Below are 13,802 nucleotides of genomic sequence, written 5' to 3' on the forward strand. Positions count from 1 at the left end.
TTATCATTAACTGGTCCATTCTAAGAAGGGAATAACCAACATGCAGAGAGCATAATTGTATACACAAGGGCACAAATAATGATTAATAAATAAAAGAAAGAAGTTAAATAGTAAATAGAACAAACTTAAATATGAATGGACCCTAAGATAAAAAAAACAAGAATAAAGCTCAAATGAGAGGAATTTTAAAGACAGTGTATTGGCCAAACTTTATGTTTGTAGATATGTATGTACCTGGACAAATGAGAATGCTTCCCTTCAGATACATTTGGTACAAACTTGATGAATGGAATATTATCTGTTGACGGTTGTGCTGTGAAATTTAGGTTTTTATAAAATGCCTTAGGAGTATAAATGCAGCCTGACTAAAATCAATTCCCATTAAAGGGAAGATGATGGTTTTACATAACAGCACATTGAAATAAAAAATCTAGAAGCCGCTTACATAGTCTCATCTCACTGATGCACATCGATCAAAATTTAGGTTACATCTGGATTAACGTTCTACACAGTGTACTTCTGGCATTTGCTCTAGGTATCTATCCTTAGGATACAGCGACTGCAACATGTTAATGTAACATGTGCCATTTAACAAGCATTATGTTTTTCAGTGTAGCATTTGTTTGAAGGTCATTTATGTTCAATTGAATAATACTATTTGATACAGGCCCTTAATAATAATAAGTAGGTTGTTAACATCTTTTGCAGAGTCCATTGGGTCTGATACTGAATAAAAGTATGCACGTACGTTTAAGCAAATGAAGCAGACGTGTTGAGGTTATGTGAAATATTTTGCAACTATTTTATATTAGATTCACATGCAGAAATATAGTTTTACTCTCTGAATATCTATGATTTTAGCTGTTTAGTCTTTATTCTAACTTGAATACCTGAGTACAACTGGCTATTTGCAATTCTCTATTTCTCTCTAATTCTCACTAATTCTAAATGATTACATACAGATGACTTAATGATGTATTTTAGTCATTGATAATAAAAACATAAAGTGCTGGAGATACTCAGCAGGTCTGGTAACATCTGTGGAAACAGAAACAGAGTTAATGTTTTGAGTTCAATCTGACCCTTCTTCACAACAGTTTCAATCATTATCCTGCTTATAACAAATAAAGACAGGGGTGGCATGGTTGCTCACTGCTTAGTACTGCTGCCTCATAGTGCCAGGGACCCAGGTTCAATTCCAGCCTTGCAAAGCTGTCTGTGTGGGTTTCTTCCAGGAGCTCTGGTTTCCTCCCACAATTCAAAGATGTGTAGGTTAGGTGAATTGGCCATGCTAAGTTGTCCAAAGTGTTCAGGGATGTGTTCGTGAGGGGGTAAATGTAGAGTAATAGGAGAGTGGGCTGGGTTTGGATGGGATGCTCTTTGGAGGGTTGGTATGGATTTGTTGGGCCAAAGGGACTGTTTCCACACTGTAGGGATTCAATGACATAAATCTTATGTACAATCAGAAGACAGATTTACACAAATTTCATTGTGGCCGGATAATAGCATAAAATAATCACTGGTTTCATATTGTTCTTTTAGTAGCATTAAAGACTCAATATTGATCATAAACTATGAGAATAATGAATGTGAATATCAAACTTCAATATGTTTCAACTACAACCCAAAAGTAGCTTTTGGAGCTAATTCTTTATTTGGGATATGAGATGGTGATGACAGTATCTGGGAGTTCGCCTGAAAAGTATGTTTCTGTGAGGGCCGTTGCTTGTGGGACAGGTTTCTCAGTTTTGGCACAACCCCTCCCCCCCCCCTCCCCAAAAATGCTGGTAAGGAGAACTTTGCAGGGTCAATGCGATTGAATGATTTTTTAAACTCATTTATGGGCTGTGGGTATCTGGCTAGGGCAGCGTTTATTGTGCATTTCTAATTGCCCAGAGGGCAGCAGTTGACAGCCAACCACATTGCTGTGGGTCTGGAGTCACATGTAGTTCAGACCAGGTAAGGATGGGCAGTTTCCTTCCCTAAAGGGCAGTAGTGAACCAGATAGGTTTTTCCTGACAATAGATTCATGTTTATCATTAGACTCTTAATTACAAACATTTTATTGAATTCACAATATGCCATTTGCCATGGCAGGATTCAAACCTGGAATGAGTGAACCTTTTCCATTGTTATTTCTGGTGGCAGACAGTCTATCCAGTTTAATTCCTTTTGTAAGCTTTTGTGTCAATTTGAGGAAACTAAAGGAGTAGTTTAGGCTATTTCAGAGAAGAGGTAAGAGTTAAACACATAACATGTCTGTGATCCGTTTACGTTGGACCAGATAACAATTTAACATTTCCTTCCTTGAAGGACATTAATGAACGAGATGAATGTTTCCAGCAATTCAGAATAGTTACACCATTAGGATCACGGATTTTATTGAAATTTCCTCATTATGTTCTAAACTCATTTCCCCTGAGATTCTGCATTGCAATTCAATGGCATTACAATAGTACTGTTGCCTCCCCTATATAGCCATAAAGCCATGAGATTTGTAAAGGAAGTAGCTCTTAAGAGGCATCTTAAATGAATAAAGAGAATTAGAATTAGAATTGGGTTTATTATCATGAGGACTCAGATTACAAAATGAGGACAGAGTAAAGTGTACAATTTTATCAACACGTGGCACCATCTTAGTTTCAAAGAGAGGCAGGACCAAACATATTTAAGGACCGGATTCCAGAACCTGGGGCCATTGTATGTGAAAGATTTTGTTACTTTGCTACAGAGTAAGACAAGGAAGAAAAGTGCAGATGGGATAATCAACAACTTGGAGAAATAAGAGTTCTAAATTGGAGTAAGGCAAATTTTGGTATGAGGAACATACTTTCAAAAGTTGATTGGGGTAGTCAGTTCACAAGTAAAGAGACAACTGGCAAGTGGGAGGCTTTCAAAAGTGAGATGATGAGAGTTCAGGAACATTATGTTCCTGTTAGAGTAAAGAGTAAAGCTGGTAAGAGGAGGGAACAATGGATGAATACAGATGTTGAGGTTCTGGTCAAAGATAAGGAGGCATATGTTAGGTATTGACAACTGGGATCAAGTGAATAGCAGAAGGAGGGTAGGAGCATTCTTAAAAGGGAAACTAGGAAGCCAAAGAGGAGGTATGAAATAGCCTTGGCAGATAAAGTTAAGGATCATTGAAAGAGATTCTTCAAATACATTGAGAGCAAAAGAGCAACTGGGGGAGAATACGGCCTCTTAAAGATCAATGAGTTCATCTCTGTGTTGGACCACAGGAGGTGGGAGACATACTAAAAGAATATTTCATGCTCAGTTTTTACTGTGGAGAAAGACATGGAGGCTAGAGGATTCAGAGAAATAAATATTGATCCATTGAAAACAGTTCACATCATGGAGGAGAAGGTGCTGGAAGTCTTAAAAAGCGTAAAGGTGGATAAATCTGTGGGATCTGATCAAGTGTATCCCAGGACATTATGGGAAGTTGGGAAAGAAATTGCAGGGCCCCTACGAGCTATATTTCTATCATCTATAGCTACAAGTAAGGTGCTGGAGGACTGGAGGGTGGCTGATAGAATGACAGAGTCACAGAGTCATACAACAAGGAAACAGACCCTTTGATCCAACCAGTCCATGCCAAGACCATTGAACACATGAATTGGGATGTCATATTGAGGTTGTACAGGAGATTGATGAGACAACTTTTAAAGTTCTGTATACAGTTCTAGTTGCCCTGCTATAGGAAGGATATTATTAAATTGGAGAGGGTTCAGAAAAGATTGACCAGGATGGTGCCAGAATGGAGGTTGAGTTAAAAGGAGAGGCTGGATAGACTGGGACTTTTTGTCACTGGAGCATAGGTGGTTGAGGGGTGATGTTATAAAGGTTTATAAAATTATGAAGGGCATAGATAAGGTGACTAGCAAAAGTCTTTTTCCTCAGGAGTTCAAAACTAGAGGGCTTTCTTTTTAGGGTGAGAGAAATATTTAAAAGTGACCTGAGGCAACGTTTTCACACAGAGGGTGGTTTGTATTTGTAACAAACTGCCAAATGAAGTGGTGAATGCAGGTAGAGTTATAACATTTAAAAGACATTTGGATAGGTACATGAATAGGAACAGTTTAGAGGGATATAGGTCAAACACAGGCAAGTGGGACCAATTTAGTTTGGGAAACTTGATTGGCATTGATGAATTGGACCAAAGGGTCTGGGTTCATGCTGTATGACTGCATAACTGTGTGACTCCATGACATTTTAGGGAGTCCCAAAAGAACATATGGTGAGGTGGTGGTCTTTATAAAAATGATTCCAAACAGTAGGATTTATGAGGCTATACAGGGTAAGGGAAAGATGGGATTTCAGAGACTGAAGGCAGTGGAACAAAGCCTTGTGGGGGCTGGAGAGGGTGTTGGGATGTGGAATTGTGGTGGTTATAAGGGGGAAAAGGGCATGGAGAAATTCAGAAGAGAAATAGCCAGAGGGAGAGAAAAGTACATTTAAGATAAAATCAGTAAGGTCTTCAGCAGACTTACAGTGCTATTTTGCCAAATAGTTATTTTTTGCAATTGTTCAGTAGACGTTTTCATATTAACTACAATGAGATGAGTGTGAAAAACAACTCATAACAAATAGATTTAATATATGGGTCCACCTTCTGCTAAAGTGGATGGAGTTAATCTTAAGGATGCTATTTACAAATTAATCTGCTCCTGTGAGTCTGTTGAAATAAACCCAGATTAGTGGAATGAAAGTCTTTCTGCCTGCTTCCTGTAAAAGTCTAAAATGAAATGACCTTGGCAGTCTCAGTGTTTCTTATTAATATGAGACTATGGCATAAAGCTACTGATATTAAATTAGTGACAATCATTTGGCCAAAAAGTGACTGCAGTGTTGTCACTATGCCTGTCAAGCAATTGGGAGGACTGTCAAGAATACTATTGGATGGATGAATTAGAATGGGTCAAATAACCTCCCTCGTAGAATCATGGAGTTACACACCATGAAAACAGACCCTTCGAGCCAATCAGTCCATGCCAAACATAATCCCAAATTTAACTAGTCCTACCTGCCTGCTCTTAGCCCATATCCCTCCAAACCATTCATACTCATGTATCTATCCAAATGGTCTTTTAAATGTTGTAATTCTACCTACATGCAGTTGTAAACATTGTCAAATTAATCAGGAATGGCATGACAGTAAGATGGGGCTAATGTTGACTTGTAAAGTTTGTTGTTGTAAGTGTCCTAATTTTATCTGCACAGTTGGGTGATATAGAAACAACAGTGTTCTTGTCACTGACCATTGGCAAGCAGAAATCCGGTGCTCCTGATTCAGTTATGCCGCATTGAATGTGATATTGGGTGTGGGGAGTGAAGCTACAATGTATTCTCAGCACAAACAATCTTCACCTCTCATCCCCTACAATATAAATATGGATTTCCCCTCACATTTGTAGCCTTGCAAATTGTTCTGATGAGCACAAAGTTTGACAAAATATGTCTTTTTCTTAATAATATTACTTACTTAATAGTAAGTCTTTTTTAATTAATGTTCAGCAAGCAGAAGTGGAGTTAAGCAAGTAAGCACAATTAGCCCACATGAAGCTGACGCTGAGGGAGTTACTGAGTATTATTCTGTTAAATATGGGATATTGATGAGCAAGCGGAGATCTCCTCATAGAACTGCATACAAAAAATAGACAGTTGTTCATAAGATAGTGAGATCACCCAAATATTATAAAGTGATGTTGTGAGTAGCACATGAAAACTCAAGCATTTTTAAATAATATTTTTTATTGATCCAGATTTCTCAAGGATATGATGTAGTTTTCTTAAACATGCCATTTGTGCCAGGTGGTGTGAAACCCTCAATATACAATCAAACTGATACCTTCAATACCTGCACCAGTGTTTGAGGAATCATTCAATAGAGTATTGATAGATCAAGTAAGATAATTAATGAAACAGAAAGTAGGACAACAGTGCAGTGTGTCCTTACTATTATGGATATGACAGCTTGGACAAATGACAATCACAGCTAAAGTATTAACTGAGAATTTTTTTTTAAATGATTATGGACTACCAATAGAAATACAGTCAGAATAAGACTCTCATTTCTACAATTTTCTCTTCTTGTGTCCTAAAGGAGTTGCTGAAAATGTGTTGCTGGAAAAGCGCAGCAGGTCAGGCAGCATCCAAGGAGCAGGAGAATCGATGTTTCGGGTATGAGCCCTTCTTCAGGAATGAGGAAAGTCCTCATTCCTGAAGAAGGGCTTATGCCCGAAATGTCGATTCTCCTGCTCCTTGGATGCTGCCTGACCTGCTGCGCTTGTCCAGCAACACATTTTCAGCTCTGATCTCCAGCATCTGCAGTCCTCACTTTCTCCTAAAGGAGTTGGTTTTCTATTGGTGTATATTTCCAGAAACCATTTGTACCTCGCCCATTGTACTTTGCCTGTAATTCATTGGTAGATAATTCTACTTAGTTGTTCCACTGTTGCACAACCAAGCCCAACAATGAAATACGAAGCCCAAATGTGAGTATTTAAATCAGAGGTTTGTGGATTATGATCAGGAGGAGGAACATTGGCCAATTGTCCTCTCTACACAAGAATGTTGAAAGATATTGTAATGGGATTGGCTACCTTCACACATTTCAGTGCAAAACCTACTGCTGTATTTGGTTAAATACACTAAACTCAATAACCCATTATAAAAGCTTTCTTCCATCTTTAAATACACACTTTATTTTCTTCTATGAATTTAAATGTTTGCATGGTTCAATTATACTTTTATATGAAAATTATGCTTAAATTCAAAATGGCTAATAAAATAATTGCAATTTTACAGGCTAAGAATATTTGAATGACTTTGGATTTACTCTGGATAGTCTGCCACTGGCAGTGAAATTATGATCCAGCTACCTCTTCTCCTCAGGAGATACTGCCAGGTACCCAATCTGACACTTAAACATTCTGGGATAAAAGTGGCTATTTCTAATGGATGCTCCATGTCATGTGTTGCATTTGTTATCATCACTCCTCCCAGTTTCTCCCTCTCCCTGTCCCCTTTCTCTCTCTTAACCCTCCCTTAATTGGGCACAATATGATACTGTCACCTCTGTGAGACAGCCAGATTTGAAGATATACTATTACTGCAGGAATATCGTAAGTATTTCATCTCCCTGTAAAATCCATCCCAATATTCTGAACCAATTAATTACGATTCTATGCATAATCCATTTTTAGTTGCATAAATTTAGTTCCATCTACTTTTTTATAAATATGTTTCTTCACGTTCTTCCAACATGACCTAAAGTGGACATTCTTTCATTTCAATCACATTTTTGTAATCCAGTTTTATCGTGGATTAGTATGTCATGCTTCCATCTTCATGAATTATGGTAAATATAAATTCAGGTGCCTCGATTATCTCTGTGCTGATAAACCAAGCAGATTGAGCTTTCACCCAACTTAACCACTAGAAGAGGTTAAAAAATCACACACCAGGTTGTAGTCTAACAGGTTTATTTGGAAACGCTAGTATACGCCATTACTACATGAGGAAGAAGCAGTGCTTTGAAAGCTTGTGTTTCCAAATAAACCTGTTGGACTATAACCTGGTGTTGTGTGATTTCTAACTTCCTGAAGAAGGGCTTATGCCCAAAACGTCGATTCTCCTGCTCCTCGGATGCTGCCTGGCCTGCTGCCCTTTTCCAGCACCACACTTTTCAACTCTGATTTTTAACTTTGCCCACCCCATTCCAACACCGGAAATTCCAAGTCATGACCAGAAAGGTGACACTTTTACTTTCTTTGCATCTTTTTTATTCAAGATTAAGTTATCTTGATTGCTATTTTGTTGAAATCCTAAATGAACATATGTTCACCAATCCTGTCATTCTCACTTTTTAACAAACCAAAAGTATTCAATCATCTTGACTGCCTTCTGTTTTTGACCTTGGAGTTACTTGTGATTCATATTAATCCCTTTGCTGTTATCAATTCTGCTATACTCACTCCATCTCTGACTCTTTATAGTTTATCTCTCTGCTGCATTGTTGTTGCACTGACTGAGAAGATCTATTTCTTGATTGGATGTATACTAAAATGATTTTATTCCAATGATAGTTTACTTACTCAAAAATTGATTTAATAAAAATAATGCACTTTGGGATGTAATAAGTAACATTAAAAGGTTTTTTTCAACTGTGAACCATCTTTATTAATACTTTTGCCAATTTACATTGTCAACTGCTTTTTGATAGTTATTTTGTTAGTCTTGAAAAACCATAAAATATCCATGCCTTCTCATCTTCCTGACTGCTTTTCATTAACTCCAAAAAGTAAGACTGTGTGCTTTGAATTAATTTCCTTTTAGCTGCATTTGACGAAATTAAGCTAACAGGATCCAATGTCAACAGTGAAGTAAGTCCTTGGATAGAAAATATTAATGTGCAATGAATATACCTAGAAATAATACCCAAAATCTTACATTTATATTCATTTCATTATGAATTTCTATGCCCACACTCATTGCTGAATTGTTTATGTAAAGCTATCGTGTTATAACCACAACCCGCATCAGTGATACCATTGTGCATTCTTTATTCTACGTTTTCCCGTTCCTTAGCTGGTATTCCTCGGGGAGAACCTATTCTCCAATTAACTCCACGCTTCTCTGCTTCCCAACTTGATGTAAGTGTTTTTATTCATTTATAATACAAATTCCAAATGTTAGATACAAAACTTTAAAGTGATAAAATTGTGTTCACTCTCTCCTCCCACTTTTCCAAAAGACAGCACTTCTAATACCCCAGGAGATCAGCAAGATTTTTGTTCTGCTTCTTCATGACTATCAAACTGAATGCCTAAAGTAAATTGCAATAACAGATACTTTAACTAGGACCAAAATAACTGTGCCACATTGGCAGCAGATGTTCCATATAGCCAGAGCATTCAGCCCCAAGTACAAAATATTCACTGATAGATAAATAAATTTTGACTAAAGCAAGTTAATAGTAGTTCTGCTTAATATAATTCATCACTATTTTTGTGCTCCATTTTGACCTTATGGGTTTTGTCTTCTGATTTTTTACGTCTTCTTCTGTCTTCCTTGGAATTTCTGTTGCAAAGCTCAGCATCACTACCTGTCTGCAGGCTGTCAAAGGTGACATCCTGTGTTCTTGTTTTCAGTGTTTTCTCTCGTCTTTGTCTTCGACAAAACTTGCTGCATTTATCAAAGCAGCTGAAACGTGTTTCTGTTGTACAAGCATACATTCCAGCCGGGACTGCCAGAATCATGGCACAAACAATGACTATAATGTGAATGAGTTTCTCCCTTTGTTCCAGTTCACTAATGTCATTGCCGGTAACAAATATAATGCATTGACCTCTCTTCGGAGGCTGATTCCTCAGTGTAACACACACCTTGTACTTTGTTGCTGGGAACAGATCATTAACAGAATAAGTATTTACTCCTGGTCCAATATAAATCATTTCCTTTTTAGTGTCTTCGAATTTCCCAAAGTGCAGGGTGTACCAGGTCTCAGCAGGGTTCTGAGTTGCTGCATACCACTCTAGGGTTATACCATAGACTGTTTGCTTTGCAATCCTCACATCTATATAAACATTCTCTTCTTCGGAAGATGTAGGGGCCAAGGACGATAGGGTACTCAAAGATTCTGAAGTTAAAATGTTTACCAGGATCTGCACGGATGAGTTTCCAAGATAGTTTGTAGTAATGCAGATGTAACTTCCTTCATTGGTACTCTGAGCTGATGGAATCACCAACTCTGACTTTACTGTTTCTTCATCAATATTTGCAAAAGACACTGTAATAATAAAACAAAGATGTGTTTATTAATTCAAGTCAAAGTACTTGTGTACCATGCGAAATTACTTGAGAGAGGCACAAATTTTGACAATGCTGAGGAGCAGACAACCAAAAAATAGCTTCCACATCCAATATAGTAAAATACATCAACAGAAATGGTTATGGTAGAATAAATGGTATTGTTATGGATGTTGAAATAACTCTGCAGTGAAGCGTCCCACAAATTATCAGCCAAGGTTATCTCCAATAATAGTAAACATTCTGCATTTCTAATGTAAGTAACTAAAATTCTACAAAATTCTTGGCATTTAGAATTAATGTGAAACAAGAGATGAGGTTAATCAATACTACTGAAATACATGTTGAATTTATATATCCATTGGTCATCTCAAAAGATTAAATTACATAATTTCCATAGCTAATAATGTAAAATATGCATTAATTTTAGAAAGACTGTGTAATAATCTCACCATCAAATCTCACCACAAATGATAATAATAAAGGGCACAGCCTAAACTGTCTTAAATTTATTTATATGGACTAGTGTTTTCCTTTCAAAAGGTCTAGGCTGGCACTCCAGAGCACTATTGAGGGAATGCTGCACTGTCAGAGGAGCAATTTTTTACAAAAAAAGTTGTTCAGTTGAGGTCTTGTTTCCCCAAGTCAGGTAAAAAGATCCCATGGCACTATCTTGACCAACTGCATGAGAATAATTTTATTAGTTTCCTGCTCAACATTTATCACTCAATTAACATGACAAGAGCAAATGGTCTGTTGTTGAAAGATTGTTGTTTATTGGAATTTTTTGTCTGTAAATTGGGCATGACATTTCCTACATTTTAGCAATGACTACACTTCAAAAAGTACTTAATTGACTGCAAAGTGCTTTGGTGTGCCTGTAATTGTGAAAGGCTTTATATAAGTGTAAGTGATCATTGTTTTGTATTCATTACATGACATTATTTGTATGCCAACCTGAATGTAACAAAAAGGTGTATTGAAATGTGAGTGAGTTCACTGATTTGGCCTTCTTTGTTTCATTTGTAATGTCATGAGGGAGTGGTTGGAATATGTTAATTGCCCAAACTCTCCTAACAGATATTTAGATATTTTTAAAACTACGACTGCGTCTTGGGTTGGAATTAAAACGCTTTAGGTCAGAAGCACAAATGAAAGTTGTCCAAATGTTACACCTGAACTCAAAATTCCCATTTTTAAATGTACTGAAAAGTTTGGAAGGATTCCATATCCTGAATGAAGTACTGAAATCACAGTTTCTTTGCACCTGAGATTATTGTATTGACTCAAGAGTGGCAGTCAGTAAAGTGACACCCAATTTGATGTACGAATGAACAAATGAGGTTGTGACACAATAGTACGTTGACTTTAAAACCAGTTGGAGAGTGTCATAAATGTTTGTAATAAATCCTTTCAACATTAGACATTTGCACTCTACTTTGCTCAGCTTATTTCATGACATATTGCACAAGTGCAAGCCACTGGATGAGTGAAAATGTTACCCAATTGTGATGTCATGAGTGTAGCAGTTAGAGGGTCAGAACAGCAAAATCACTGAATGGTAAACTGCTTGTTCTGACAAATCAATTTATGTCTGGGAATGTAGGGATTCCTGGATGAAAATAGTCCAAAGTGCATTAAGTTCAACTTCCATGATCTTGATAGCCATATGTTCTGGTGCTGTAGTTGTTCACTAATCAGAAATTAAACTCTGTAAATTTCTGTCAGCTCACTACAGACCGAGAAACTATAGCTTGCATTGATGTGACATATCGGATTTACATTGATACAGCTACAAATCTCAGGGCTTTCCTCCTGGTGAGTTTTAGGGTCTGCTGTTTTGTAACAAGATGGTTGTTAAGCAACAAAATGGGACCAAGTGTGACAGGAAGCAAACATCAAAATTACAGGAAGTGTGACAATATTATTCGTTACCAATGATTTGGCAACATTATTTCTGCAAATAAGCGTAACGTAATGCAATTACAGATCAGCAATGTATCCTTTTTGTGCTCTGTATCCTAAACTATTAGATTCAAAAGCTATCTCAAAAAAAAGGAAACTTTCATTCTGAGTAGAGTTTAATTGCTATTGTACATGCAAACAAAAAGGTAACTTGCAGATCCTCACAATAGCTTGTTGGCCATACCATTAAACTTCCGAATGATCTTCCCACCATTTGTCCACCACACAGTAGGGGTAGGGTTTCCTTTAGCCTCACAAAATAAATGGACCTCGTCTCCTAATGAAACGCTCATGTTCCTGACCGCGGCCGTTGCTAACGGTTTAAAGCAACTCTTTAGTTCCACCTCGTAGAAAAATTTCCCGGTCCTGGACTCCGGGCCTGAACAGGTTAGGTAAGAATTCATCAAAATCAAAGGGGGGCTGATGGATTTGATAAAGTGCACAAAACCTTTAAGGCGGCAGTCACAGAGCCACGGGTTATCATGAAGGGCCAGCACTGCGTTGGAATGACTGTTCCCCTGACCCCGAGGCTGCTGACTTCTCTGATAAACTGACCAGTTTAAGAACACATCTTGAGAAATCACCGTGAGCTGGTTGAAAGATATGTCCAGGAAGGTCAGGTTGACGAGATGCCTCAATGCGTATTCTGGGAGGACGTCCAGTCGATTGTGCTTCAGATCCAAAATCTTCAAAGCTGGACAATCCTGGAAAGCTGTCCATGGTACTGAACGCAGTTTGTTCCCTTGCAGCCTCAGCTCGGACAGATTGTGCAAATGCTGCAGGCTCTTCACATGCATGAGCGTGATCTGGTTAAAATTCAACCACAGGCACTCCAAGGCACGAACTCTGGAGAATACACCACGAGGTAGCTCTGCCAGACGGGAGTTCTCGATTCGGATCTTTCTAACATCGTGTGGAATATCCTCTGGTATTCTCTGCAAAGAGGAAGGCATGCAGATCAGACTTCTGCAAAGCAAAGAAAAAAGATACAGGCATTTACAAACTATCCTTTCTGGTTAAAATAAAAGAATATGGCAAATTTTACGAAATGGTATTGAGATAGCAATAGGAAATTGCTATCACCTTCCAAAGCTGTCATTCCTACAATAACATTCTGACACACAAGAAGCAGCTGTTGGTTTTGTACAACAGACCAGCAGAAGAAAGAACATATTCCAAATTATGTCCATGATTGCTTCAACGTAGGCAAAGCGTTTGGCTTCACACCAGACCTGCCTATAGTTAGGGATTATATCGAATCACATTAACAGTAATCTTATTTGACGCAACTTTGGGCTGGGCGGGAGGCAAGATGTGTCGGCGAAAATAAGATAAAGTCCTACTTTCATTCTCCAGAGCAAACCGACTAGTCCCCCAGAACCGAATAAGATTGCTCAATTTACTGGAATATATTGAGGTTTCTTTTAATCGACTGGGGAGTCGCGGTGTTACAAAACCAAATTGTAGACGGAATTCATTCCGACTTCTTCGCGTTGGTCTGAAACAAACACGACACACCCAAGCTGCTCAAATTCAACTCGAAGCCGTACCCGTTGGTTCCTCTTCGTGTTTGCAAACGTAGGTTTTAGGTGACGCGCTTTCAGAGAATTGCGATCTGAGGAGCCGGGGGGTTATATCCTTCCTCTGAAGGGTCATATTAGACTCCGAATGTTAAATCTCTATTTCTCCACAGACACCGCCAGACCTGCTGAGTTTTGCTAACACGTTCTCTTTCAGATTTCCAGCATCCCCAGTATTTTGCTTTAATCACTGTGTACGTGTGGCCTTATTTATAGTGTATCCCCTGAACAGAGCCTGGATAAGATATATATCATCCTGTAACTGACTTATGAAATCGTATTGATGACAGTTAAATTTCTATAATATTTGTTCCTTGTATACTAATTGGTGCAAACGCTAACTAAAGGAAATGTTTAATGGCTGCTATAAAAGAAAAGATTTCTATTTATTTAGCATATTTCTCAATTTGAGGAGATCCCAAAGGCTTTGCAGCCAATTAA

General features: G+C 37.9%; 1 protein-coding gene across 2 annotated transcripts; it reads right to left on the minus strand.

Annotated features, from left to right (window-relative positions):
- Positions 1–6,281: 6,281 nt before the first annotated feature.
- Positions 6,282–13,012, minus strand: lrit2 (leucine-rich repeat, immunoglobulin-like and transmembrane domains 2). Of its 2 annotated transcripts, none has more exons than XM_072583374.1 (3): positions 12,865–13,012; positions 11,966–12,747; positions 6,282–9,796 (listed from the first exon to the last, which is right to left on the minus strand). In XM_072583374.1, the coding sequence occupies exons 1-3, from the start codon at positions 12,969–12,971 to the stop codon at positions 8,994–8,996; spliced, it is 1,692 nt and encodes a 563-aa protein (XP_072439475.1). In that variant the 5' UTR covers positions 12,972–13,012; the 3' UTR covers positions 6,282–8,993. The 2 variants fall into 2 exon arrangements, with proteins under 2 accessions (XP_072439475.1, XP_072439476.1); XM_072583375.1 differs by having other exon boundaries at positions 11,966–12,716; positions 12,865–12,953.
- Between the last annotated feature and the right edge of the window lie 790 nt (positions 13,013–13,802).

Source organism: Chiloscyllium punctatum, chromosome 13, assembly GCF_047496795.1.
Source record: "Chiloscyllium punctatum isolate Juve2018m chromosome 13, sChiPun1.3, whole genome shotgun sequence".
NCBI classification, from domain to species: domain Eukaryota; kingdom Metazoa; phylum Chordata; class Chondrichthyes; order Orectolobiformes; family Hemiscylliidae; genus Chiloscyllium; species Chiloscyllium punctatum.